This window comes from Pipistrellus hanaki (assembly GCF_964339955.1).
Source record: "Pipistrellus hanaki genome assembly, chromosome: 3".
Taxonomy (NCBI): Eukaryota; Metazoa; Chordata; class Mammalia; order Chiroptera; family Vespertilionidae; genus Pipistrellus; species Pipistrellus hanaki.
In genome coordinates, this window is record NC_140505.1 from 169,058,311 (window position 1) to 169,085,111 (window position 26,801).

The 26,801-nt window shown below is 37.8% G+C and overlaps 1 protein-coding gene across 3 annotated transcripts in view; it reads left to right on the top strand.

Annotated features, from left to right (window-relative positions):
• Positions 1-8,584: 8,584 nt before the first annotated feature.
• LOC311620763 (alpha-2-macroglobulin-like) overlaps positions 8,585-26,801 on the top strand; it is a 117,714-nt gene continuing 99,497 nt past the window's right edge. For 2 of the 3 annotated variants that reach the window (XM_084880412.1, XM_084880414.1), the window contains exons 1-6: positions 8,660-8,793; positions 13,391-13,574; positions 15,062-15,221; positions 15,359-15,411; positions 17,224-17,244; positions 17,595-17,763. In XM_084880412.1, coding sequence (XP_084736538.1) covers positions 8,708-8,793; positions 13,391-13,574; positions 15,062-15,221; positions 15,359-15,411; positions 17,224-17,244; positions 17,595-17,763 — 673 coding nt within the window. In that variant the 5' untranslated portion in view covers positions 8,660-8,707. Of the gene's footprint in view, positions 8,794-13,390; positions 13,575-15,061; positions 15,222-15,358; positions 15,412-17,223; positions 17,245-17,594; positions 17,764-18,205; positions 18,291-22,035; positions 22,148-22,453; positions 22,569-23,169; positions 23,280-24,405; positions 24,568-25,850; positions 26,079-26,538; positions 26,603-26,801 lie in introns of all 3 variants that reach the window. The other variant, XM_084880411.1, reaches the window with a different exon arrangement.

Sequence of the window (26,801 nt, forward strand, 5' to 3'; positions counted from 1 at the left end):
TCATAAACTCCTTGTTTCTGTTTTCATGGTTTTTTTTGTACTACTAAGCTCATTATTTATTCCAAATAAAACTTTGAAATCCATTTATCAAGTTAATTATCCCGATAATCCTATTGGGTACTTAGTACAGCATTGAATGTGAATGAACTTATAATGATTATTCATGTCAGTACTTTACAGTATTTAGCCATCCCTACTTAGTCATATTTCATCTTTATTTACTCAATTCACATGAAGTAAATTCTAATTCTGACAATTTCTGAATATGAACCAAACTACAAAGTCAAAATTAAAGATTAACTTTATGGACATACATAATAAGATAAGTTAAAAGCATAAAATAATGTATACATGGATAAAGGATAAAGAGATGGACAAAAATAAAATTACAAGATAATGAAAGAACAAAACAATACTTCTTTTTTTTTAACAAAACAATATTTCTTATTTATTGATAGGAACCACTGAAAAAATTTAGCAAGAGAATATTTCAGATTCACATTACGATAGTTTATCATCTAGGCAATGATGGGAAGAAGAAAACAAGTTTCTGCTGACCTCCAGATACATAGCCCATTTGTACAGAACTGCACTCTCTTCTTCAGGCTACATCCAATTTTTTAGCACAAATATCTCTCTTCCAACATATACAATGCCACATACTTAAAATTTGCTTATTTTCCTCGGGCATGTGTCCTGACAGGGAATCAAACCATGACCTCCTGGGTCACAGGTTGATACTCAACCACTGAGCAACACCAGTCAGGCCTAAACCTATCTTTTTTTTATTATTATTATCTTTATTGTTGAGATTATTATAGATGTCCCTCTTTTTTCCCACCATTGCTCCCATCCACCCATTCCCCAGGTCTTTGCCACCCTATTGTCTGTGTCCATAGATAATGCATATATGCATATAAGATCTTTATTAAATCTCTTCCCACTCCCCTAAGCCCCTACCCTCTGAGAATCATCAGTCTGTTCCATTTCCATGTCACTGATTCTATTTTATTCACTAGTTTATTCTGTTCATTAGATTTCTTGTTCATTTATTTTAATTTTTAGATTCAATTGCTATAGATACGTATTTATTTTCATTTTATTGTTCATAATTTTGACCTTCTTTTTCTCTTTTTTTTTAAACATATTTTATTTATTTTAGAGAGGAAGAGGGAAAGAGAGATAGAAATATCAATGATGAAAGAGAATCATTAATTGGCTGCCTCCTGTACACCCCCTATGGGGATCTAGCCAGCACCCCAGGCATGTGCTCTTGGCAGGAATCAAACCTGGGACCCTTCAGGCCCCAGGCCAACACTCTATCCATTGAGCCAATTCAGCCAGGGCCTTTTTCCTCTTCCTAAAGAATAACCTTCAAAAGTTCATATAATATTGGTTTGGTGGTGATGAACTCCTTTAGCTTTTTCTTTTCTATGAAGCTCTTTGTCTGACCTTCAATTTTAAATGATAGCTTTGCTGGGTAGAGTAATCTTGGTTGTAGGTTCTTGCTATTCATCACTGAATATTTTTTTACCACTTCCTTCTGGCCTGCATAGTTTCTGTTGAGAAATCAGCTGACAGTCGTATGGGCATTCCCTTGTAGATAACTGTTTTTCTCTTGCTGCTTTTAAGATTCTCTCTTTGTCTTTTGCCCTTAGCATTTTAATTATGATGTGCCTTGGTGTAGTCCTCTGGCAGCCTCCACAGAGGTGATCTCCTTCCAATTAAAAACGGGACTCACATGAGTGCTGGACCAGCCCATTCCGTGACTCTGCACTTCTTACCAATCTCAGTGTGCTTTCTTCTTTACTTCTCTAGTTGTAGGACTTCCATTCAGCCAGCTTTCTGGCAGTTCTGGATGTTGGTTATTCTGTATTTTAGTTGTAATTTTGATGTGGTTGTGGGAGGTAGAGAGTACAGGCCTTTACCTTTGCCTCCATCTTCATATCGAGTCTCCAAACCTGTGTCTTAATCATGTCTGCAGTCTGCTCATTCACATAGTACGGGGAATGTGGGAGGCACTCAGTAAAACAAAGGAGTGATTAAATGGATTTGTGCCTAAGTCGGCATATTCCCATAGGTACAATAGAGAGAGGAGAAATAGAGTAATATACAAACGTATTAGCATTCACTAGTACAGAAAATGAGCTAGTAGGAAGAACATTTTCATTGAAATCTGACTTATTGCTTAATGGTTCACAAATATTCTGTGGAAAAGATTGTGTAATTTTGCAAAGTCAGATAAATAAGGGGAAAAGGAATTTTGGTTATTTGTTAAGACTTTAAGCAAAACATATTTAAAAGTACATTTTACACATTAATTGAGCTCTAAGAGAAAAATCATTGCCTCTAACTAGCTGTCAGCAGTTATCAAAAGGGTAAAATAGCCCTCAGTAGTTGTGCATAAAATTTCCCAGACCATTGCCCTGCCAATACCTTGATTTCTGACTTGTGGCCTTCAGAACTATGAACCAGGAGATCACAGTTTGTTTCCCAGTTAGGGTATATGCCTGGATTGCGGGCTCATTCCCCAATAGGGGACATGCAGGAGGGAGCCGATCAATGATTCTCTCTCATCATTGATGTTTCTATCTATCTCTCCCTTTCCCTTTCTCTCTGAAAACAAAAAAAATATATATTTTTTTAGAATAAAAGAGTAAAACAAATTATCTCTGTTATGGGATGAATTGTGTTCCCCAAAAGGATATGTTGAAGTCCTAACCCTGGTTCTTGTGGAATGTGGCCTTATTTGGAAATAAGGTCTCTGCAGATGCCCTTAAGATGTAAGTTAAGATGAAGTCATACTGAAGTAGGATAGGTCCTTTATCCAATATTACTGTTGTCCCATACAAGAGGAAAAGACATTCAGAGACAGGCACTTGCAAAAGAAAAACAAAGTCAGACAGTCACACAGGAAGAATGTTCTGTGGTGATGAAGGCAGAGGCAGGAGCATCAACGATTGCTGGTAACAAAAGAAGCCAAGAGAAAGGCATAGAACTGACTTCCCAGAGCATCGCCCTGCCAATACCTTGATTTCTGACTTGTGGCCTCCAGAACTATGAAAAAAATAGTTTCCCTCGTTTTAAGCCACCCAGTTTGTTATGACAACTACTATAATATCCAATTAAAATAACATGTTTTCATTCATTGGCCCAATTTACTCAGTTCTTTCTTCTTTGTCTTTTGAATCAGAACAAATAAATAAGAAGGTCCCAGGTGATTGAGTGAAGAGAGGAGAAAGCAATGAAATTTTTCCAGCTTTATTCAACAATGAAAATATCTTGTCCTATAACTAAAAACAAGCAAATATCATCTGAGATATGGGTCCATTGTTCACTTCTAGCCCTCAGCCATCCTTATAGCTTTTCTCAAAAGAACAAATGTAACTCTTCTTGTTGTTCAAGTTCTCTAGGAAGAGTTTTCTTGTTCATTTCTCCTGTGGTTATAAGAAAAATAGGCACGCACGCGCGCCCGGCCCGGGGACCCTTGCCTCCTCTCCGCGAACCCCGCCGGGGCCTTCGGGCCGAGGACTGGGACGGGGAAAGCGGGGGTGGATGGCGGCGGAAGCGGCCCCTTTCCCAGGGGGGTCAAAGGCCGGCTCCCTCCTTTTTCCACGAAAATCCCGGTCGACCACCAGTCCCGGAATAACGATGTTTCCAGGCAGCGATGGGGGCGTTGGCGGCGGCACAGTGAGGGCCATATTCGCTTCAAGAAAATTCCTAGCCAAAACCGGTTTGGCTCAGTAGATAGAGCGTCGGCCTGCAGACTGAGGGGTCCAAGGTTCGATTCCAGTCAAGGGCATGTACGTTGGTTTCGGGCATAACCTGGTAGGGGGGTGTGCAAGAGGCAGCTAGCTGGTCGGGGTTTCTCTCTCATCGATGTTTCTAGCTTTCTGTCCCTCTCCCTTCCTCTCTGAAATAAATAAATAAATAAATAAATAAATAAATAAATAAATAAATAAAATAATTCATAATAAAAATTTAAAAATCCATGAGTCATTACTGTTGTTGAACTTCAATGCATGTTTGGGTGAAAAGGTTGATTTGTAGATTTCAATCCATCCTGAATATGCCCTCAAGAAATGTGTGATTAGTCTTTAATATAAAGCAGAAGTATTATTAAAGACCATTCTTTTTAGTCATTTTAAAAATATAAGGGAATGTGGGAATATCTTTATGATTTTTATTTAATATTATCAGTTTTGTGTTTTTTTTAGAATTTAAGAATCAGGATTAACAAAATCACATTAAAATTAGGAATATTCAAGACACCAAAGGCAAAAGTTCTTCGAGGATTCAACTTATTGTTGAACAAAGTTTTGCCTGAGAAAATCTGTGCCAATGTAAGGTGTACTTAGTCCGATAAAAATGAAACTTGTCAAGTCCAGTAAATGACTGTTGATACTCGAAGTCTGTTAATACAAAACCATGCAAAATACTTTCACCATCATTACACTTGAGTAACACTTGGCCCCAAATTATCTCTTCACTGGAACTGATTAGCTGAAGGTAAAAATAAATTTCCTCGTCGTATCAGGCATTTTAAAAAATGGAACACAAAAGGGAATGTCTTTGTCAAATATTTTAGAATAAAAGATGCTTTTTTATGATTTTTATAGAAAGGGGAAGGGAGAGTGGGGGGAGGAAGAGAGAGGATGAGAGATAGAGGTCATTTTGTTGTTCCACTTATTTATGCATTCATTGGTTGCTTCCTCTATGTGCCTTGTTCAGAGATCAAACCCACAACCTTGGCATATCAGGACAACACTCTAACCAACTGAGCTATCCAGCCAGGGCTAAAGATCACTTTTTCTATAAAATATTGTGTAGTTCATAGTGGGACTCAAAGATGGATAGTATTAACTGTGCTAGGTTCATATTTGTGTGAAAATTTATATTGCCAGGCAAACTTAAAATGAATACACATCAAGTATTTTTAATTCAACCTATTAATTAATGAAATAACCATTTCAAAGAGCATCCCAAAAAACTGTTAAGATAAGAATGATGGTTTAAGTATAAAATTAAATAACACAAAATATGCCATAAAATCTTTGGTGTTATCTGTTCCACTGGACATAACATTATTTTTATTTACATATGTTCCTGACAAAAATCAAAAGTAATGTCATTTAGTCTGGAAATGTTCTTTTGTAATAAATAATGAAATGAACTAAGTCTATTCTCAGATTCTCCTTAAGTGGCCCTTGCCGCAAAGTTGTATTAATTAAAAGAATGTGCTCCACTGAAATCAGTTTGGCTCAGTGGAAAAAGCGTCAGCCAGTGGACTGAAAGGTCCCAGGTTCGATTCCAGTCAAGGGCATGTACCTTGGTTGCGGGCACATCCCCAATAGGGGGTGTGCAAGAGGCAGCTGATTGATGATTCTCTTTCATCGATGTTTCTAATTCTCTATCCTTCTCTCTTCCTCTCTGTAAAAAAATCAATAAAATCTATTAAAATAAATAAATAAATAAATAAAAGTAATCAACATTTATTAAAAAAAAAAAAGAATGTGCTCCAATTCTTTTGCATTTTTCTTAAGTTCCTTATAATTTTTCTGACAGTCTTCTCTCAGAAAACTTATATGCCCAAGAAAAATGAAGACATATTTACAATAGTCTTCTCTCCAAAGATTATTCTTGATTTTTTAAAACAGAAGATGGTAGTCTAATTAGGTTTGGATTATTTCCATAGGTGCATAGAAGGGTTAATTAGCTATTTATCTCCTTAAGTTTGTCTGCAAATCTTGAGACATCAGTATTGAGCAACTACTAAGACCATATAGCTCACTTCTGTCCAGAAGCTTTTATATGGGATATTGGTTTACACTTAAAAACCTTACAACTTATTTCATCTTTTCTTTCAAAAATGGACAAATTCATCTTAAAATTTATTTGGAGTTGCAGGAAACCAAAAATGGCCAAAACAATATTGAAAAAGGAGGACAAAGAAATATTCACACACTTCCTTATTTCAAAACTTCCTACAAAACTACAGCAATAGAGACAGTATGGCACTGGCAAAAGAATAAACATATAGATTAATAGAATAAAATTGAGGGTCCATTGGTAAAACTTTTACTTTATCAGAATTTTAAAAGTTCGTGATCAAAGAATACTATCAATAGAGAAAAACAAGCCACAGAAGGAGGGAATATTTGCAAACCATATATCTGATACATATCTAGAACCCAGAACATATAAAAAGCTCTTACAATTCAACAATAAGAAAACAAACAACTGAATTAAAAAATGGTGAAGGAAATGAATAGAAACCTCTCTAAAGAAAATGACTAATAAGCTCATAAAAATATGCTCAACATCATTAATAAAGGAAATGAAAACTCAAAACCACAATGAGATATCACTTCATACCTACTTAAATTAACATAATAAAACAAACAAAATAACAGAGAATGGCAAGTGTTGGCAAAAATGTGGGGGGGAAAAAGATGCTCCAAATATCACAGGTGACAATGTAAAAAATCTGCAGCTTCTGGGGAAAACCATTTAATAGATCCTCAAAATGTTATACATGAGTTCCCATGTGAGTCTGCTGGCATGGATCAATGGTTGAGCATTGACCTATGAACCAGGAGGTCATGGTTCAATTCGCAGTCAGGGCACATGCCCAGGTTGCAGGCTCAATCCCCAATGTGGGCTAATTAATGATTCTCATCATTGATGTTTCTGCCTCCCTTTCCCTTCCTCTCTGAAATCAATAATAAAAATCTGTTTTAAGAAAGAGTTCTCATTTAAAAAAAAGTTCCCATGTGACCCAGCAGTTCCACTCCTATTTCTACACCCAAGAAAATTGAAAATGTATTCACACAAAAAGTTTTATGCAACTGTTCATAGCAGAATTACTCATTATAGCAAAAAAGTGAAAACAACCGAAATGTGTTATCAATTGATGAATAAACAAAATACAGCACATTCATACTATGAAAAAATCATCACCTATATAAAGAAATACTGATACATGCAACAACATAGGTGAACCTTGAAGATATAATGCTAAGTGAAAGAAACCAGACACAAATATTTAGATAGTGATGGTGGTTATACAACACTGTAAAAATACTGAATATAACCTAGCTGTACACTTTAAAATAGTGACTTTTATGTAGTATTAATTACATTTAAATAAAAAATTACTAAAAATTGCCAGCTATGGAGAAATTTATATTGTGTGGTCTATGTTTTTCAGATTCAACTAGAGGCCCAGTGCACCAATTTGTGCACAAGGGGCCTCAGGGAAGATTGGAGCTGGGCCTGTCAGAAGGAGGAGATGGCGGGAGGTTGGCTGGCCTGCTCATCCCAATCAGGTCTGATCAGGGCCGGGCCAGCTGGAGGAAGGGGCCTCGGGCAATTGATCAGTGAGGCCCCAACTCTGATTGGGATTGGGGGGCTGATTAGGGGTGGAGCTGGCCATAGGAAGGGGCTGTGGGTGGTGGGATGGCCAGCCCACCCCTGAATGGGGTAAAGGATGCTGAGCGGGGGCCCAGCGGCCTGGGGTAGAGAACATGGTTGGTTGGCCAGCCAGCCCTACCACTGATGGGATGAGGGAGCCAATCTGGGGTGGGGCCAAGTGGGGAGAGGGGCTGCAGGAGAGAGATTGCAGGCAGGTTCTGCCCCCTATTGGTGGGGGGGGACAATCAGAGGCTGAGCCAGCCAAGGGGAGGGGCTGTGGGCTGATAACGGTGTGGGGGGGGGGGCGCATCAGGTGCTTGGGCAGCTTAAGGGAGGGGCTGCAGGAGGTTGGCCATCCAATCCACTCCCTATTGAGGTGGGGGGGGGGTGCAATCAGGGATGGGGCAGCCAGGGGGGAGGGGCTGTGGGGTTATCATGGTGGGGCAGGCTGATCAGGGACAGGGCTGGCCTCGGGGAAGAGCAGGGGTGTTTGGCTGTAGGCCTGCTCTTGATCAAGGGAGAGTCCAATCAGGGGCAGGCAGGGGGAGGGGCTGCAAGGTTGGCCAGCAGGCCCCACCCCGTGACCAGGCCAGTTTGCTGCCAGTGGGCATCATAGAGACCAGTCGTTATAGTCATTGTGACTGTTACGGTCCCTGGCTTTTTATATATATCGATGTTATAAGTAAAGGAGGGAGCCAAAACCGGTTTGGCTCAGTGGATAGAGCGTTGGCCTGTGGACTGAAGGGTCCCGGGTTCGATTCCAGTCAAGGGCATGTACCTTGGTTTGCGCAGGCACATCCCCAGTGGGGGGTGTGCAGGAAGCAGCTGGTCGATGTTTCTCTCTCATCGATGTTTCTATCATAGCTTTCTATCCCTCTCCCTTTCTCTCTGTGGAAAATCAATAAAATATATTTTAAAAAATAAAAATAAAAGAATAAAGGAGGGAAAACACTTTCTGCAGACCTATTGTACCACCATCCTGATTTTTTCTTTCACTGTTCTATTTTGCACTATGAAAAGAAAAGAAAAAAAAAGAACCAGGCATTTAAAAACAAAACAGAACACAAAAAAAAACTATTCTCTTTTCCTTGGAAAACAAATAATCAGCCTAGAGAGTAATGAGGCAATCACTGAGAGCAACCACCCTTTCAGGGAATCTGTGTCCAATTCTGAGATCTATTTGGAATCTTCTGAGTGGGCCTTGCAAAATAGCAGCCATATAAAGCCTGGTAAATTTGATCAGGCTGAAGGCAGGAAATTAGGCACAAAAGGTCCCTGAGATTTTCCCCTCATCATGGGGAAAGACAGACTTCCTCATTCAGGTTTCACACTACTTCTCCTTGTCCTGTTTTCTACCAATGCCTCAAACTCCGCAGAACCGTAAGTCTCACTCAAAGTCTTTTCCTCAAGTCTGTTCTTTTAGTCTCTCCTTCATAGCTTTGCCTTGTCTTTCCCATTAAACGCTGCCTTTCCATTCCTTAAAATATCCTCTACTCATAAGAGAGTAATCATAAATGGTCAGTGTATTTTTCCTTTTGTTTATTCTGTACTCTTAAAACAATAGTCATCTACACAATGTCATCACTAGGAGGCATGTTTTCATTATAAACTGAAACCTGAGACTCTACCTTCACAGGCTCGTTCTTTTGGATAGAAAGCATTAGCTATAAAAATATGTAAAGTATATAGTGGGTTGCAATTGTAGATCACATGCATAGAGAAAATATAGTTCCTTTATTTTTCAATAATTTATTGGTTCTTCATCAAGAACCCTCGGTAAATGGTCAATGCAGGGGGGGAGTAATTTAACTCTCTTCAGTTATAAAGTTGGTGAAATCCAAAAACTCTAAGACTCCACTTCTCAGTTCCTCTCCAAGGCAGTGTCCAGAAGAATGTGGTCGCTATTACTTACTGGTAGAGAAGAAGGGTCAGGGCCCTTGGTCTCTGAGTTCTTTGTCTTCTTGGCCAATATCAATCTGGTTTATCCCTTGCCTGCTAACATTCATCATCTGAGTCTTTAGCCATCTAGTTTCTCTCAGTTTGGCCCCTTTATCAAGAAGTCTCAGAAGTTCTCTCTAGCTGACTCTGATTCACTTAGCTCTTTCTTACCACATAGAACTCCCAACTTTTGACATCATTCTGCCTCCTGTTCTATATCTGTTGTTTCAACACAGCCTGTGCTTGCAGGATCACCTTTGCCAGTAACCCATTTAAGATCTCTGGCCTCAATGGCCTCAACCACCTGCCTTTACATTCCTTCTAGAGAGCTAGGAAATCCTTGGGTCCAATAACAACAGATAGGCAACTGAAGGATCCTGGAAAGTTCAACGTCTAACCCTCCTTTGCCTACCCATACTGTACTATAGATAACTCTGATGTAGCTACATCCCAGATTGATACAGAGCAGCCTCCAGAGCACCAAATGGGGAGAGAGATGAAGGGATCTTCTGTTCCGAGTGTTAGTTTTATCCACTTAGCACAGTTGGTCCTCTCCGGGCCAATGTACAGAAGCAAAAAATCAGAACTCTGACAAACTCAACTTCCTACCTTCTTCGGGCTTCTTCAATGCACCAATTTCCCAGGAACCAGTAGGGGTGATTTACAAGTGTGGGTGGTACTGTCTTCCTTTGCGTTATTGCATTCCACTCACAGAGCTTTTGGAAATATGTGAGGGCTGTTCAGTTTTCTGAATTCAGGCTTGAATGGAAGAAGCAAGTGGCATTTATTGGGGTTGAAATGTTAAGCAATCTGTGTTGTCAGTCCAATGCAACAGAGAACTATTCTGCCCATTGAAAACCATTACTTTACATCGTTCCCACATTTAACAAAGAACAAGCCTCATGGCCTAGTTGTCATAACAGAAGAGGTATTTTCTCCTCACTATATAGCAAACTTCACTTTAACCCTCCATCATGAGCCCTAGATGTGATAAATAAGAGCTATTGCCTAGAGAGATAGAGGTTACAGAGGAGGAAAATGAAAAAGAGAAAGTTAAAAGAACAAATGGACATGGACAACTGTGTGGTGATGGCAGGGGCAGGGAGGTAGAGGTGGAAGAGGGTATGGGGGTGCAGGGGAAGAGACTGAAAAAAGAGGTCACCAGTTTAGTAGTATGTGCAAAATTTAATCACCCTACCAAGGCAAATATTTAAAATGCAAACATTCCTGATTAAGTAATACATTACAACGTTTTATTTGCTCAGTACAAGTGAAATCTCAGGGAAATTGCTCAACCTTGATGGGTCCCAATTTCAATGTTTGTCCAAGGAATGCTAACTAAACCTTTCTGAAATAGTTGCTTGAAATATCAAATATGTATGGAACTAATTTTTTTAATTGTGATCTCAGTTTGGATAAGAATAAAAGTAGTATAGGGAATAAAATTATAATAGACTGATGTTGTCTTTCCTATTAATATAAAAAAAACTAGGGAGAAAAAGTGGATGGGGTAAAAAATGATAACTTTTTATAGTGCCTATAATTAATATGGTAGTGTATACTAAAAATTGCTAAGAGGGAAGATCTTATGTTGTGTTCCTATTAGAATAATAATAACAATAATAATAATAATAATAATAATTGAAGAGGAGGGAAATTTTTGGAAATGATGTATATTTATAGCAAAGATTGTGCTGATGACTTCACAGTTATATACTTAACTACATACTAATGATATAGTACATACTAAATATGTGTGTCAATCATACCTCAATAAAGTGTTCTGAAAATATAGAGAAAAAGTAAAGACTTTGGAAATGATCGGTTATAGTAGGCATGACTTTAATCTTTAAGTCTTTTCTGTAAGCAGAGTCTAGAGAATAATATTCAATTTGGTGAGAAGGAGGAGATAATACAATACAATATGGGTCACTCAGATAAAATTTATTATCTCCTGCCGAAACTGGTTTGGCTCAATGGATAGAGCGTCGGCCTGTGGACTAAAGGGTCCCAGGTTTGATTCTGGTCAAGGGCATGTATCTTGGTTGCTGGCACATCCCCAGTAGGAGGTGTGCAAGAGGCAGCTGATGGATGATTCTCTCTCATCGATGTTTCTAACTCTCTATCCCTCTCTCTTCCTCTCTGTGAAAAATCAATAAAATATATATATATATGAAAAAATTTATTTTTTTCTGCTTCCTCACCATAGTCTGGAGTTGCTAACAAATGATGAATTTAACTAGAAACTTGAGGTAAATAATAATTTTTTTAGAGAAATATGTCAATCTGATCAGCCTAGAAAAAGCATGTCAAATTGGCCCACAACGAATATTTTTGCGAACCAGACAATACAATGGTATGTAAGAAACATTTTAATAAAAATTTCATAACTTAATTTTATAATATCTTGTTATACATAATTTTAATAAAGAACTGCAATGTTCACTAATGACTGATTGCTATAATCATGTTGCATTCATTTTCCTTGACGCACCTTATGTGCAGGCGCACCATTTCTTTCCACTAATACTAGCAGCAAATATTTTAGCAGCTGACTGCCACATCATTAGTCTTGTGCTGCTTGTTTGGTGTGCGCAACAGGAAATATTTCGCTTTTGGAGGACAAGAAAAATCTGTTTATTTGCGTTACGCTTATTAATTTGTGCAGTTATCTGGTAAGTTAATGTGCAAGAAAAAATATTAATTTTTATTAAAATGTTCTCTTATTTTATGTTAATGACTACTCATTTATTTCAGCCCTTTGTATTCAGCATGTCTCTATCGAAATAAACCTACGTTTCTATGAAGATTGAAGCTTTTGTTTTTTTGTGGCCCACCTAAACTTAAACCTTGTTTATTTGGCCAGGGTTAGTCTTTGAGTTTGACATGCCTGGCCTAGATGTTTGCCCCTAATTTGTTCTTCTTGAGTTGGATAGAATGAGCTCAAGACACAATGTGGAATAGGAGAAAGATGTGTACAAATGGGCACCGCCACTGCTTTCATATGGTTGTTTTTACTGCGACTGATGCAGTAAGCATGGTGGAAGGCTATTACATCTTTAAAAGAGCAAATGTTCAGTAGATCAGAGACATCCAAGTGCAAGAAAGGGATTAGATGGGAGGTACCATCTAAATGACCCTGGGTAGTTTATTTAACGGCTTTGAGCCTCTCTGCTTTAGAACAAAACATTAGCACATATGCAATAAATAATTTGAGGTTTTAATGATTTTAGAGTGGCTCGAAAGATTTGTGGCACATAATTTTGCCAAGAAAATATTTAAAACATATACAGAAAGACTATTTCTCCAGAGCAGACCATGTGGAGACTTCACTTGACTTCCAGATTCAACAATTAGTCTGTCTGTATTATTATCTATTCCAAGTCTCTCACCTATTGACTTTGTAAAGTAAATTTGACTGGGAAATTATATTTCCCAGTCAAATGCCCCTGGTATTTTTTAAGGATAAGTGCTCATGTTGGTAATAGAAGGGAAAGGGCAATAAACCAATATAAAAATCATTCTGTTTTTTCTTAATTGAAATGGTACTTTATAAATAAATGACTTAAACCTACAAGTATGGAATCAAAATTTTGAGGATTTACATTTTTATGTATTATTTTATGTAATAGAAACATATTCCCTAAAGTATTTCAGTTGAATTTATGTAAATCCAGTCATGGTGTTCATACACAACTAATATTTACTTACACAAATTTTAATGTAAACTGTTTTACAAAGTGAGTAATCACCCACCATTTATTACATATGTGTATTTTTATGAGTATATATTCAAGAATTTATATATTAAGGCTCATTAAAACAAAGAATGCCTATAAAATTGAAATATCTTCAAAGTCAACTTCCAAGACACTACTGGTGAGTAAAAGGTATCATTCTTATGCTAAGAAGATGGAGGAGGAGACAGTATAGAACTGACTGTAGCAATAAGCACATATTGTTATGGAAAACACAGTGATGGTTGAAAATACTTGCTATCCTCTGATTTTTCTTTGATGTAGCCTTCTTCTCTTCCCAGACAGTATATGGTGCTGGTCCCCTCCCTGCTCCACACTGGGACCCCTGAGAAAGGCTGCCTCCTTCTGAGCCACCTGAATGAGACAGTGACTGTAAGTGCTTCCTTGAAGTCTTCTAGGGAGGACAGGAGACTCTTCACTGACCTCGTGGCAGAGAAGGACTTATTCCGCTGTGTCTCCTTCAATGTGAGTACTAGCTGCCCATCCCTGTTTGGTACATTATATCTCCATGGCAATGGAGAACGAGGGTTCAATCCCAAAGAATGTCTTTAGAATGTTAGCGAGGATTTCAGAAAAAATCAAGGCAATGAGTTTTTGAGGAAAAAAGCATGCATTTTTTCACCACAGTAAGGGAGAAATATTTTCTACTTACCAAAGTTCAATGTACTTCCTAAAATATATATATATATATATATATATATATATATATATATATATACACTAATAAAAGGGCAATATGCAAATTAGACTGGGTCAACTGGCCATCTTCTGGACATCGGACTTCCTTCCAGACAAAGCCATGGGCCAAGGCAGAGACAGGGGCAAGATCATGCTGGCAGGGGGTTAGGGGCAATCAGGCCAGCAAAAGAGGGCAGTTGGGGGCAATCTGGTCAGCAGGGAGGGCAGTTGGGGGTGACCAGGCAAGCAGGGGAGGGCAGTTGGGGAAACCAGGCTGGCAGGGAAGGACTGTTGGGGGCAACCAGGCCAACAGGGGAGGACAGTTGGGGGCATTGGGCAGGCAGGCAGGTGAGTGGTTAGGAGCCAGTGGTCCTGGATTGTGAGAGGGATCTCAGATTGGAGAGGGTTCAGGCCCGGCTGAGAGACACCCCCTCTGAACGAATTCTGTGCACCAGGCCTCTAGTAAAAAATAAATGGATTAGCCACAGAAATTGTATAATTTGGAGGTTCTTTTAGCTTTGTTATATAACCATCTCTTTCAGACTAGAGTTAGACAATGCCTAGAAACAGATTGTACAAATATATCATAACAGGACAGCATGCAGAATTTTTCTCTCATGGTGGGATATTACATGTTTTTTCCCTTGGAATGTGTAAATGGTTCGAAGTACTCCAAGCAAATACCCAGTACACCTGTGAGGATGTTCAACTTGGGATACTTAGCTTCTATAGTCTCCCATACTTTTTTCAGAGATACCTCTCTCCATTTCTTCAGAAAACATATTCTCTGTTTAAAAGAGTACAATTTAACAAATAGAGTTCCAGATGAGCTATATGGGAACTTGGGTTCCATTGATGGCTGTTCTTACTAGCATCACTCCCCTGTATCTTATACTAGAGGCCCAGTGCATGAAATATGTTTGTGGGTAGGGTTCCTAGCAGCTGCCTGCTGCCAGCTACTGGCCAGGGCCTCCCTTCCCCCAGCTGCCTGCCGCCCCCACTGGCCAGGGGTAGGCCAATGTCTGCCATGTTCCATGCTACCCCTAGTGGTCAGCGCACAACTAACTCCTAGTCAATCAAACTCCCACCTATGGGGACAATTTGCACATTAGCCTTTTATTGCATAGGATCAGTATCTTCACTCTTATACCTGGAGAAATATTCACATTGGCCCAGCCCTTTGTGAAGCTGAATGGGAGACAGAAAATAGTAATGGTTGAAGGAGTCCAAGGGGGAAGACTGTGCTATTCCTCAGTGGTATCTTTGTTCTTTAGCTCCCAAGAATCTCATCCTCTTCAGAGGTGGCTTTCTTCACTGTCCACATAAAGGGACCAACACAAGACTTCAGGAAGCAGAGGAAAGTGCTGGTAAAGAATGAACAAAGCCTGGTCTTTGTCCAGACAGACAAACCCATCTATAAACCAGGACAAACAGGTATGTGGGGAAATTCCACCTCCTCAGCAGGTTTCCCGCCAAAGTCACCACTATCTTGATCTCTTAGTCTCCTGTGCTATTATCTAAATTACCTGCTTTATTGTGTCTGAGATTTACCATAGAATTTCTTTTTTCAGTAAAATTCCGCATTGTCTCTGTGGATGAAAATTTTCACCCCCTAAATGAACTGGTAAGTATCTCAATATTTCTAGTTTGGGTGGATGGTGGGTGGTGGGATGAGAGCACTCATCCGAGGTGGGGTGGGAAGGTCCAGGAAAAGTGAAATGAAAGCTACTAATTAGGGAACCTAGATTCCAGCTTTACTACAAATCTATTCAAGGGATAACTGAGGAGTAAGAGATGAGGAAGCTCTTTCCCCTATAACAATAATAAATCAGTCTGGAAATAGCTACACTCATTGCTCTCAAAATCCTACATTAAGTATAATGAACAGGTACAATAAAAAATTATGTATTATCCATACCCATACTCTGAACGAGTTCATGATTAATTAAAGCACCAGAGACTTTCACTTCTTCTGATATATATATATATATATATATATATATATATATATATATATATATATATGGCTAATATGTTAAGTGTCCTTCCCCCCATCCAACCAGTCACTGTGACATGCACTGACCACCAGGGGGCAGATGCTCAACACAGGAGTTGTGAGCTGCAGTGACTTGGCAGTGATGGTTTTTGGGTGATGCACCTCAAAACCAGAGAGGAAGGACCCCAATTCCACCCTCGGCCGTGGGTTATGTTGTTGGGACACTGTCAGCTCGAATCTGGTTTACTGCACATGTGCTTTCGTTCCACACCCTTGGCAGAGTGCCCTCTTGCACTCTAAGACCCCTTGTGGGATGTCGGACAGCTGGTTTTGGCCCAATCCCCACAGGCCAGGCCGAGGGGCCACACCTGCTGGAGGGACCCCACTCACTCCACAGACACCTTTTGAGCCATGACACCACCCAGGTGCGGCTGCCTGGTGAGGGACCACGGGATGTTGGCTCCAGGTCATGTCCAGCCCATCTTGCCCAGTTCTGCCCCATCAGCCACCTTCTAATTAATTTCTTCTCAATGTGCACAAATCTGTGCACCAGGTCACTAGTAAAATACATAATTTTATTACATATGATAACATATTTTATAATTTTTATACATATATCATAAACTATCCATTATATACACAAAGTCTTCATTTATGTTCATTGTGTGTGTCTCTTCCTTCATCTAGCTTTCAATATGAGGACAAAGAAACAAGGCTATTTTTAAAAGGTAGACATTAGATAATCTTGAAATTAGAAGAAATATTCTTGGTTTATTTTAACCAATAATTCTGGGCATTTTCTTTTTTTTAATCAATCTTTATTGTTCATATTATTACAAAGGTTCCTCATTTCTTCCCCCTCCACCAGGTTCCCACCCTCCGCCCCTTCCCCCTCCCCCATTGTCCTCATCCATAGGTGCACAGTTTATGTTCAGTCTCTTCCTCCCTCCCTTTCCACAATAGTAAATCCCTTTTCAGATAGTAAATCAGTTACTTAGCATTTTCTCATATCAATAATACCTCCACATGAATTCTGGGCATTTTCTTCTGGTTAAGTCTAAATCATAATGACATAAAACTTTATTAACATCCATTTTAATTTATGTAAGTAATAGTATAGTCATAGTCTTCATTAGGAGGATTTTAGTGCCTAAATTATATTAGTGAATAATATCAATAACTTAATAAGTATTAACAAGTATCATTCAACAATAATATTTTTCAAAGAAATGACATGATGATTTTTGTAGAAATATGTTATTATGCTTTTCTTAAAACTGTTTACTGATTTCCCTAAGCAATTCCACTTATGTTTTTGGTTAAATTTTGATATATCTTACTACAAATATTTTTTCCTTGGTAAGCTGTTTAATCATAAATTGGGAATCATAGCCTTGGAGAGATTCTAATCACATCTCTTCTTTCATTTTTTTCTTATAGATTCCACTGGTATACCTTGAGGTAAGCATCAAAAAGAACATCTTACAAGGAAGTCAGTGCATTTAAGGAAGAAAAATTCTGATACTTATTCCAGACAGATGAACTGCTATTAAAAAAAAAAAAAAAAAAAAAAAAAAAAAAACTTTTAGAACTAAAATTTTCTATTCTCGGATGTCAGGTTTATTGTGGTTCACTTTTCTTCTGTGTTTAATTTTCCTTGGCACTTTTAAAAATTTATCTCAGGAATAGCAAACACAGAAGAAAAGTGAACAAAACAAAAAAAAAAGTGAATTGCTAGCCTGAAAGTCATGTGTTTTGTCAAGGCCTGTCATGACTAAATAATTATTCCCATGCTCCTTTCTTACCTCTAGAACCCAAAAAGGAATCGAATTGGACAATGGCAGAATCTCAAGTTAGAGAGTGGCCTCAAACAGTTAGCCTTTCCCCTCTCATCAGAGCCGATTCAGGGCTCCTACAAGGTGGTGGTGGTGAAGGAATCAGGCGGAAATGTGCAGCACCCCTTCACCGTGGAGGAATTTGGTATGGATCATGGAAAACGAAGGGATCGTAACTTTCTGGTGCACAGTGTGAACTCAGACTCTTCGATTTTCCCACGGGTATTTTAACTTGGAGTAGAATCAGCTGTATCTTTTTCTAAGGCCATCATTATTCTGTGAATTATGAACATTATTCTTGTTTATAAGAGCTTGGTGATTTGCAGTAGCAAGTTACACTTTGTCAAGTATCAAAATTCTTGTTTCAGTGGAACCATCATCATTTGCTAACATCACTGAGATCTGTTGTGGTCACAAAGTCAGATTTTTGCATGAATTATTAAACCTAATCATCTTGAAGTTGATAAATGTAAAAATGAACGTAACTTTTCAGGTTATTTTTGTGAAAAAAATTATAGACGTGAAAATGTTTGTATTTCCATTAATTATTTACCAGCTTCCCTCTTTCTATTTGTCTCTATCAACAGTGGTTCCCAAGTTTGAGGTCAAACTTCAAGTCCCAAAGATAATCACTATCCTGGATAAAACAGTGAACATATCAGTATGTGGGATGTGAGTTAAATTGTTTTTATATGAAATTTCATATTTTGCCTCAATTTTGAGTGATTATTTAGCTGGTACACAATTATAAATTAATTTTCCTTGGCACTTTTAAAAATTTATCTCAGTGACCTCTCTTTATTTTTATTATTAAATATTTCAAATGCATCAAAGAATGTAGACACAATCATGATTTAATAAGTAACATATTTCCATGTTTGCTGCTTTTTTTCTCTAACATTTCATGATAAATTATAAAAATCATAACATTTTCACCCACCTACAACTGTATAGACCTCTAAAAATTAGTGACATTTTTCTATGGAATCATGATGCCATTATCACACTTAATAAAATAAAAAAGTAATTATTCAATATTAATTTTGAGTTTATACTTAAGTATCCTTGATTTTCCTAAAAATACCTCAGATTTTTTTTTAATGTCTTTATACATTGCTTTTGGTTATTACGACTCATATGTACCTTTTTTGTTTTTACCAACTCTTTACCATGAAATTTTTTTTTTAATTTTTCTTTTATTGTCTGAAGTTTTACATTTGTCTCCTTTTTTCCCCCCAATTGACCTCCCCCGCCAGCCATTCCCATCCCTGACAAGCCCCCACCACCCCAGTGTCTGTGACCATTGGTTATGCTGATATGCATGCATACAAGTCCTTTGGTTGCTCTCTAACCACCCTCCTCCCCTACCATTTGTCTCTGAATCTATTCTTGTTCAACAAATTATGTTGATCATTATATCCCACATATGAGTGAGATAATATGATATTTATCTTTCTCCGACTGGCTTATTTCACTTAGCATAATGCTCTCTAGTTCCATTCATGCTGTTGCAAATAGTAAAAGTTCCTTCTTTTTTATAGTGGCATAGTATTCCATTGTGTAGATGTACCACAGTTTTGTTTTTGTTTGTTTGTTGTTTGTTTGTTTTTTAGGGCCTTATATTTTCTTATTTATTTATTTGTTTGTTTGTTTGTTTGTTTTTATTAATTTATTTATTTTATTGATTATGGTCTCACATAATTGTCCTTATCCCCCCACATACCCATCCCAAACCCCTCCCTACATATGTCCCCACCCCCTGTTGTCCATGGCCAGTGGCTAGGCCCATATGCATGTACACAAGAGTACCACGGTTTTTTAATTCATTCATTTGCTGATGGCTATGGTAAATTGCGCTGCTATGAACATAGGGGTGCATATATCCTTTCTGACTGGTGTTTCTGGTTTCTTGGAATATAGTCCTAGAAGTGGGATTACTGGGTCAAATGGGAGTTCCATTTTTAACTTTTTCAAGAAACTCCATACTGTCTTCCACAGTGGCTGCACCAGTCTGCATTCCCACCAGTAGTGCACGAGGGTTCCTCTTTTTCCACATCCTTGCCAGCACTTGTCATTTGTTGATTTGTTGATCATAGCCATTCTGACAGATGTGAGATGGTACCTCATTTTTGTTTTGATTTGCATCTCTCAGTGATTAGTGACTTTGAGCAAGTTTTCATATGTCTCTGGGCCTTCTGTATGTCCTCTCTCAAAAGGTATCTATTTAAATCCTTTATCCAATTTTTTATTGGATCATTTATATTCCTTTTGTTAAGTTGTACGAGTTCTCTGTAAATTTTGGAGACTAAACCCTTATCGGCAATATCGTTGGAAAATATGTTCTCCCATGCAGTGGGCTTTCTTGTTGCTTTGTTGAGGGTTTCTTTTGCTGTTTAGAAGCTTTTTATTTTGATGTAGTCCCATTTGTTTATTTTCTCCTTTGTCTCCATTGCTCTAGGAGCTGTATCTATAAAGATACTGATATGACATATGTCTGCAATTTTGCTGCCTGTGGAGTCTTGTAGGATTTTTATGATTTCCCGTCTTACATTCAAATCCTTTAGCCATTTGAGTTTGTTTTTGTATATGGTGTAAGTGGGTGATCTAGTTTCATTTTTTTTTTTTTGCATGTATCTGACCATATTTCCCAGCACCATTTATTAAAGAAACTGTTGTGACTACATTGTATGCTCTTGCCTCCTTTATCAAATATTAATTGAGCATAATGGCTTGGGTCAATTTTGGGGTTCTCTGTTCTGTGCCATTGGTCTATATTTCTGTTCTTGTGCCAGCACCAGTTTTGAGAACCATGGCTTGGTAATATAGCTTTATATCTGGTATTGTGATCCCTCCAACTTTGTTCTTCTTTCTCAGGATTGCTGCAGCTATTCGGGGTCTTTTTTTATTCTAGATGAATTTTTGGAGAGTTTGTTCTAGGTCTTTGAAATATGCCGTTGGTATTTTAATGGGAATTGCATTGAATCTGTAGATTGCTTTGGGTAGCGTGGACATTTTAATGATGTTGATTCTACCAATCCATGAACACAGTATATTCTTTCATTTGTATATGTCTTCCTCTATCTGTTTTTTCAATGTCCTATAGTTTTCCAACTATAGGTCTTTTACATCCTTAATTAAGTTTATTTCTAGGTATCTTAATTTTTTTGGTGCAATACCATGAAAACTTTTTATTGAATATAAGAGTTGGCAGAATAGTAAAATATAACTTGCTTGTGCCTGGCATCTATTATAAACATTATAAAATTTTGCCAATTTTGTTTCATTGATTCCTCCCCACACAGTTTTTTTCCTAATATTTTTTAAATACGCAATGGGAAATCTATAAATAACTCAAGCTTTAAAATATCTAGACCCTCCTTTTGTCCCATGGTGTTAGCTTATGGAAACAACAGGTCAATTGGCCTATAAATGTCCCACTTGTTGCCAAAACTGGTGTGGCTCAGTGGATAGAGCGTCAGCCTGCGGACTGAAGGGTCCTGGGTTTGATTCTGGTCAAGAGCATGTACTTTGGTTGTGGGCACATCCCCAGTGGGGGGTGTACAGGAGGCAGCTGATGGATGTTTCTCTTGCATCGATGTTTCTAGCTCTCTATCTCTTTCCCTTCCTCTCTGTAAAAAAATCAATAAAATATATATTTTTTTAAATGCCCCACTTGTTGCATTTGCCTTATTGTTACTTCATGGTACATTGATTAATTTACTCTCTCCTTTGGCCAGTTTTAAGAAAATATTTTGAGTGTTTTGCATAGATCCTCTTGGTGCAGTAAAGAAACAAATTTTTAACACTGAAATAATCTCTCTCCATTTATAATTTTTGAGGAATTTCATGCTGTTTTTCATAGTGGTTGCTCTGATTATATTTTAAAACTAATGGCCCCCAAAAAACTTATCAATTATTCCATTTGTACTTAAAATATAGAGAAATAACTAAGTATAGATTACACACATAAAAAATGTAATATGCCCTATGATTGGGGTTTTTTTAGGATCTCTCTCTCTCTCTTGTCTGTCTATCTATCTATCTATCTATCTATCTATCTATTTATCTATCTATCTATCTCTGTGTGTGTTGTGTTTGCTTATTACTTATTTTATTCTATTCATCACAGAATTTTTTTATTTGTTATAAAGAGCAAGATTTGATTTTATGACAAAATAAAAAGAATAATAAAGAGGAAAAAATAAAAATACCCCTAGGCAATTTGGCTGTGCATTGAAGTAAAGTTTCAAATGCCTTACTGGGTAATATCTTCATAGAGACCTTTTCCAGACATGTTTCTACTTGATATGAGTCTAAAATAATTAAGTTATTATTAGAAAATAATTACTCTGTGCTGGGCTAGTATTGAAAATGCAGATACCTTTCTTCAGTTCCTGATTTATTTCTTATGTGACAGATACACCTATGGGAAACCTGTGCCAGGACTTGCAACTGTGCGCATGTGCCGAAAATTACTTAATTCTTTTAATTGTCGAAAGCAAGAGTTCTGTGAGGAATTCAGTCACCAGGTTAGTATACAGTGTTCTGTCTGTGTACTATCGTTGTTGACACCCATTGAGCTACTCCATTTTACTAAAGGGCATCAGCATAAGCTGATCCTCAAATATTCATCACCAAAGATGAATAGAAATAGCCAACAAAATTCTCATTTTGATGACCAATCATAGCAATTACAAATCAAATATAAGTATTAAATTCCTAAAGGTTGATTAACATGTTCGACCCAAAAAATTCTTGATACCAGAAAGAAAATAGTAGATTTAGTGACTACCTGTCTGAATCTGTATAACATTTATCAATTTTTATATTCTCAGCTCAACAGCAATGGCTGCATCACCCAACAAATAAACACATACTTGTTTCAACTTAATAATGCGGGTTTGGAAATGGAACTTAAAGTGGAAGCCAAGATCAGAGAAGAGGGAACAGGTTTGAATATTAACTTCATTTGGGAGATAAAGCAATAAATATTGATTTGTTTCCCATAACAAAAGTCATAACAAATGTAGGAAATGAATTTTTAAAATATATATTTTTTAATATATTTTATTGATTTTGTACAAAGAGGAAGGGAGAGAGATAGTTAGAAACATCGATGAGAGAGAGTCATCGATCAGCTGCCTCTTGCACACCCCCTACTGAGGATATGCCCGCAACCTAGGTACATGCCCTTGATCGGAATCGAACACGGGACCTTTCAGTCCCCAAGCCGATGCTCTATCCATTGAGCCAAACCGGTTTCGGCTAAAATATATTTTTATTGATTTCAGAGAGGAAGGGAAAAGGAGAGAGAGATAGAAATATCAATGATGAAAGAGAATCATTGATCGGCTGCCTCCTGCACGCCCCCTACTGGGGGTTGAATCTGCAACCTGGGCATGTTCCGTTGTCTGGAATCGAACCTGAGATCTTTCATTCACCGGCTGACGCTCTATCCACTGAGCAAAACCAGCTAGGGTGGAAATAAATTTTAGATCCAAAATAACTCTCAAGAATACTTACTTTTTTCTATATATTAAATATTTTTCAGACCTAGAGTTCACTGCAAGTGGGACCAGTATGATCACAAACATTGCAACCAAGGTCAAGTTTGTGAAAGTGGATTCACACTTTCGACGAGGAATACCCTTCTTTGGTCAGGTAGAGTATATTGCAAGTTAGAGGTAAATGAAGTGTCCAGTTGTTCCTAGGTCAAGGACATACTGATGTAGTCCAAACCTAGTTAGTATTAGCAAATAATTAATATGACCCAAGTCATCGAAAAAAAACAAAATAGGTACTGTCCTTTGTGATATCACTGATAAAATACATGAACATACACTACAGTATTAAGAGAATAAGAGGTACTATTTCTTTTTTGAACATTACTAATAAAGATGTTTAATGTAATATAAGTTAGTTATTATGTCAAGCCCCTTATCCCACACATTTTATAATAAATAAATATATTTTTGCCATTATCCAGCCAGCATCAGAATTTTAAGAGAGTTTCTCACAAATAACTCTCAATTCATGACTGAGAATATCTTTCTTTATATTTCTTGTTCTGTTTAAAATAAGTGAATAAGTTATTTTAACTTTAAATATTGGAATTGTAATAGTGTGCAATTTATGACTATTATTGTTGTATTATTTTCATATTTGGGGTATATACTTTAAGATAATACAATAAATAAATAATATTGATTTCATTTATATTTACAATTGATTTTAGCAGTTTTATACTTACTGAACTTTTCTAAAAAAAAAAATAATAATAAAAAAAAAAACAACAACAACACCACACATTCTTGTGCAACTTTGTTTCAAAAAATAAAAATTAAGTGAGGATCTAAATTATAAAAAGGAGATGGAAAGGCATGAGAATCCAAAAGGAAAGAAACAGTTTGTAATCAATATGAAAGAGTTGTTTCTTATTCTTTGGCTTTTGTGTATTTTTTTAAAGTATATTTTATTTATTTGTTTGTTTGTTTGTTTGTTTGTTTGTTTTTACAGAGAGGAAGGGAGAGAGATAGTTAGAAACATCAATCAGCTGCCTCTTGCACACCCCCTACTGGGGAAGTGCCAGCAACCAAGGTACATGCCCTCGACCGGAATCGAACCTGGGACCTTTCAGTCCACAGGCCAACACTCTATCCACTGAGCCAAACCGGTTTCGGCTGGTTTTTGTTTTTAAGTCATGGGAGCGCAGCAATCTGTTTCTTCGGTATGAGTTCTACCTGCTCTCATATTCTCCACATAACTAACAATCACTTCTCTTCTTTAGGTGCTCCTGGTAGATGGAAAAGACGTGCCCATTCCCAATAAACACGTCTTCATCTCCGCAGCGGAAGACAAGTATTTTTTCAACGCAACTACCAACGAGCAGGGTCTTGCACAGTTTTCAATCGATACTACCAGTATACAGGATAACATGTTTTTCATTACAGTAAGTATGAAAGAAAAGGAAACCCGAGAACAAAGAGAACCTTAGTAAAACAGTCATTTATTCAGAAGTGAAGAAGGACACAGCTGTATTTAAGAGAGAGAAATAAGAAGCTGTGCAACTTGGGGATAAGCTTGAGTATATAAAAATGTCATTGGAAATAAAAAAGACATTAGAAAAGATATTGTAGAAGTCCCTGAGAATTATTCTTAAGGAGGGGTAGGGGAGGGGAGAGGGGAGACATCTGTAATACTGTCAACAATAAAATAAAAAATGTTTTAATTATTCTTAAAATTTAATGTATTATCTAAATATCAGGATTTTTTTTCCTGAACAATATCAGTTCTTCAATTGCGGATTCATGTAATTTGTCTTATATTGTTTTTCTGTGTATACATAGATAGATATTTTTTAAATGATCAGAACCCCCACACATACACACACATATTTATATATTGCCTAATGAAAAGGATTTTTAAGAAAATCTATATAAAGCCCTGGCTGGGTAACTCAGTTGATTAGAGCATCATTCTGATACACCAAGGTTGTGGGTTCAATCTCCAGTCAGGACACATACAAAAATCAGTCAATGAATGCATTAAAAAAAAGTGAAACAACAAATTGATCTCTCTCTCTCTCAATAATCATGAGAGGCATCGGTGCTAATTTGCTGAGGATTATTTTTTTAATATATTTTATTTATTTATTTTACAGAGAGGAAGGGAGAGAGATAGAGAGTTAGAAACAACGATGAGAGAGAGTCAATGATCAGCTGCCTCCTGCACACCCCCCTCTGGAGATGTGCCTGCAACCAAAGTACATGGCCTTGACCGGAGTCGAACCAGGGACCCTTCAGTCCGAAGGCTGCTGCTCTATCCACTGAGCCAAACCGGTTTAGGCAGATTATTTATTTTGAGACCCCTGGGTAATAACAGATTTTTTTAAATATATATATAATGTGATTTTAATTAAACCAACTTAAAAAAAGACTCCTATTAAAGATTTTTAGCATTTTAACTGGACCATTGTTGTGCCTCTGGCTCTGAGCTGCAGAACAGTCAAATGAGTAATGAGTTGGCAGAATCCAGGCAAAGGAGATAAACCTGCAGGTTATTTTCTTTTAATCTGTGCAAATTAAGAGATTTGCAATATGTTCAGTTGGTGGTCAGCGAGAACAAGAGAAATGCAAAATATCTCTTAGGGTAGAAGACACAAAATTGTAACTTCATTTTGGTGGGAGGCTAAAGTGAAGACAATATTGATTCTTTGTGCTTCTGTCTTATCAGGCCTACCACGAGAAGATGGACAGGTGTTTTAGCTATGCATGGCTGCAAGAAGAACACATGACCCCTCGGCACGTTGCAAGACATGTTTTCTCCTCAAGTGGAAGTTTCATTGACCTGGAGCCTGTGGTTGGGACCCTGCCCTGTGACCACACACAGACTATCAGGGCACACTATATACTCAAGGTGCCGGCGCCCGGGGAACTGAAGGAGCTCCTTTTCTATTACCTGGTAAGAATAAAGCCACAGATCGGTAGACAGAAGTGGTGAATGGGACCAGGGATGTAAAAAAGTATTTGTGCACTACTCTCTTGCTTTCTTATCCAGGTTCCGTTGATACTTGACTTTCAGGAGGTTGATTCTCCGGAGCAGAGACTCAACCATCCAAAGTCGGTTCTGTGGCCCACTCGGTGTGGCTCAGTGGTTGAGCATCGACCTATGAACCAGGAGGTCACAGTTCAATTCCCAGTCAGGGCGCATGCCGGGGTTGCAGACTCTATCCCCAGTGGGGGACATGCAGGAGGCAGCTGATTAATGATTCTCTCTCATCATTGATGTGTCTATCTCTCTCTCTCCCTCTCCCTTCCTCTCTGAAATCAATATTTCTTTTTTTAAATAGGTTATGTGGAGAATAAGGTGTTGAAAACAGTGTCAGGCTCAAGAAAAGTTCTCTGCTGATTTTTCATTTCAGGTCATGGCTAAGGGAGGCATCGTCAGATCAGGAACACATGCTCTGCCTATAGAGCCAGGAGACAGTGAGTATCTTCCAATCAGTCTCCCCATTTCCTTGCCAACACATCCACCCTTACTCCGTGATGGTTCACAAATGGGGAAATCATTCCCTTTATCCCTTTACACTAAGATAGGGGACAAAAGCCCTAGCAGGTTTGACTCAGTGGATAGAGTGCTGGCCTGCAGACCAAAGTGTCTCAGGTTCGATTCCGGTCAAGGGCA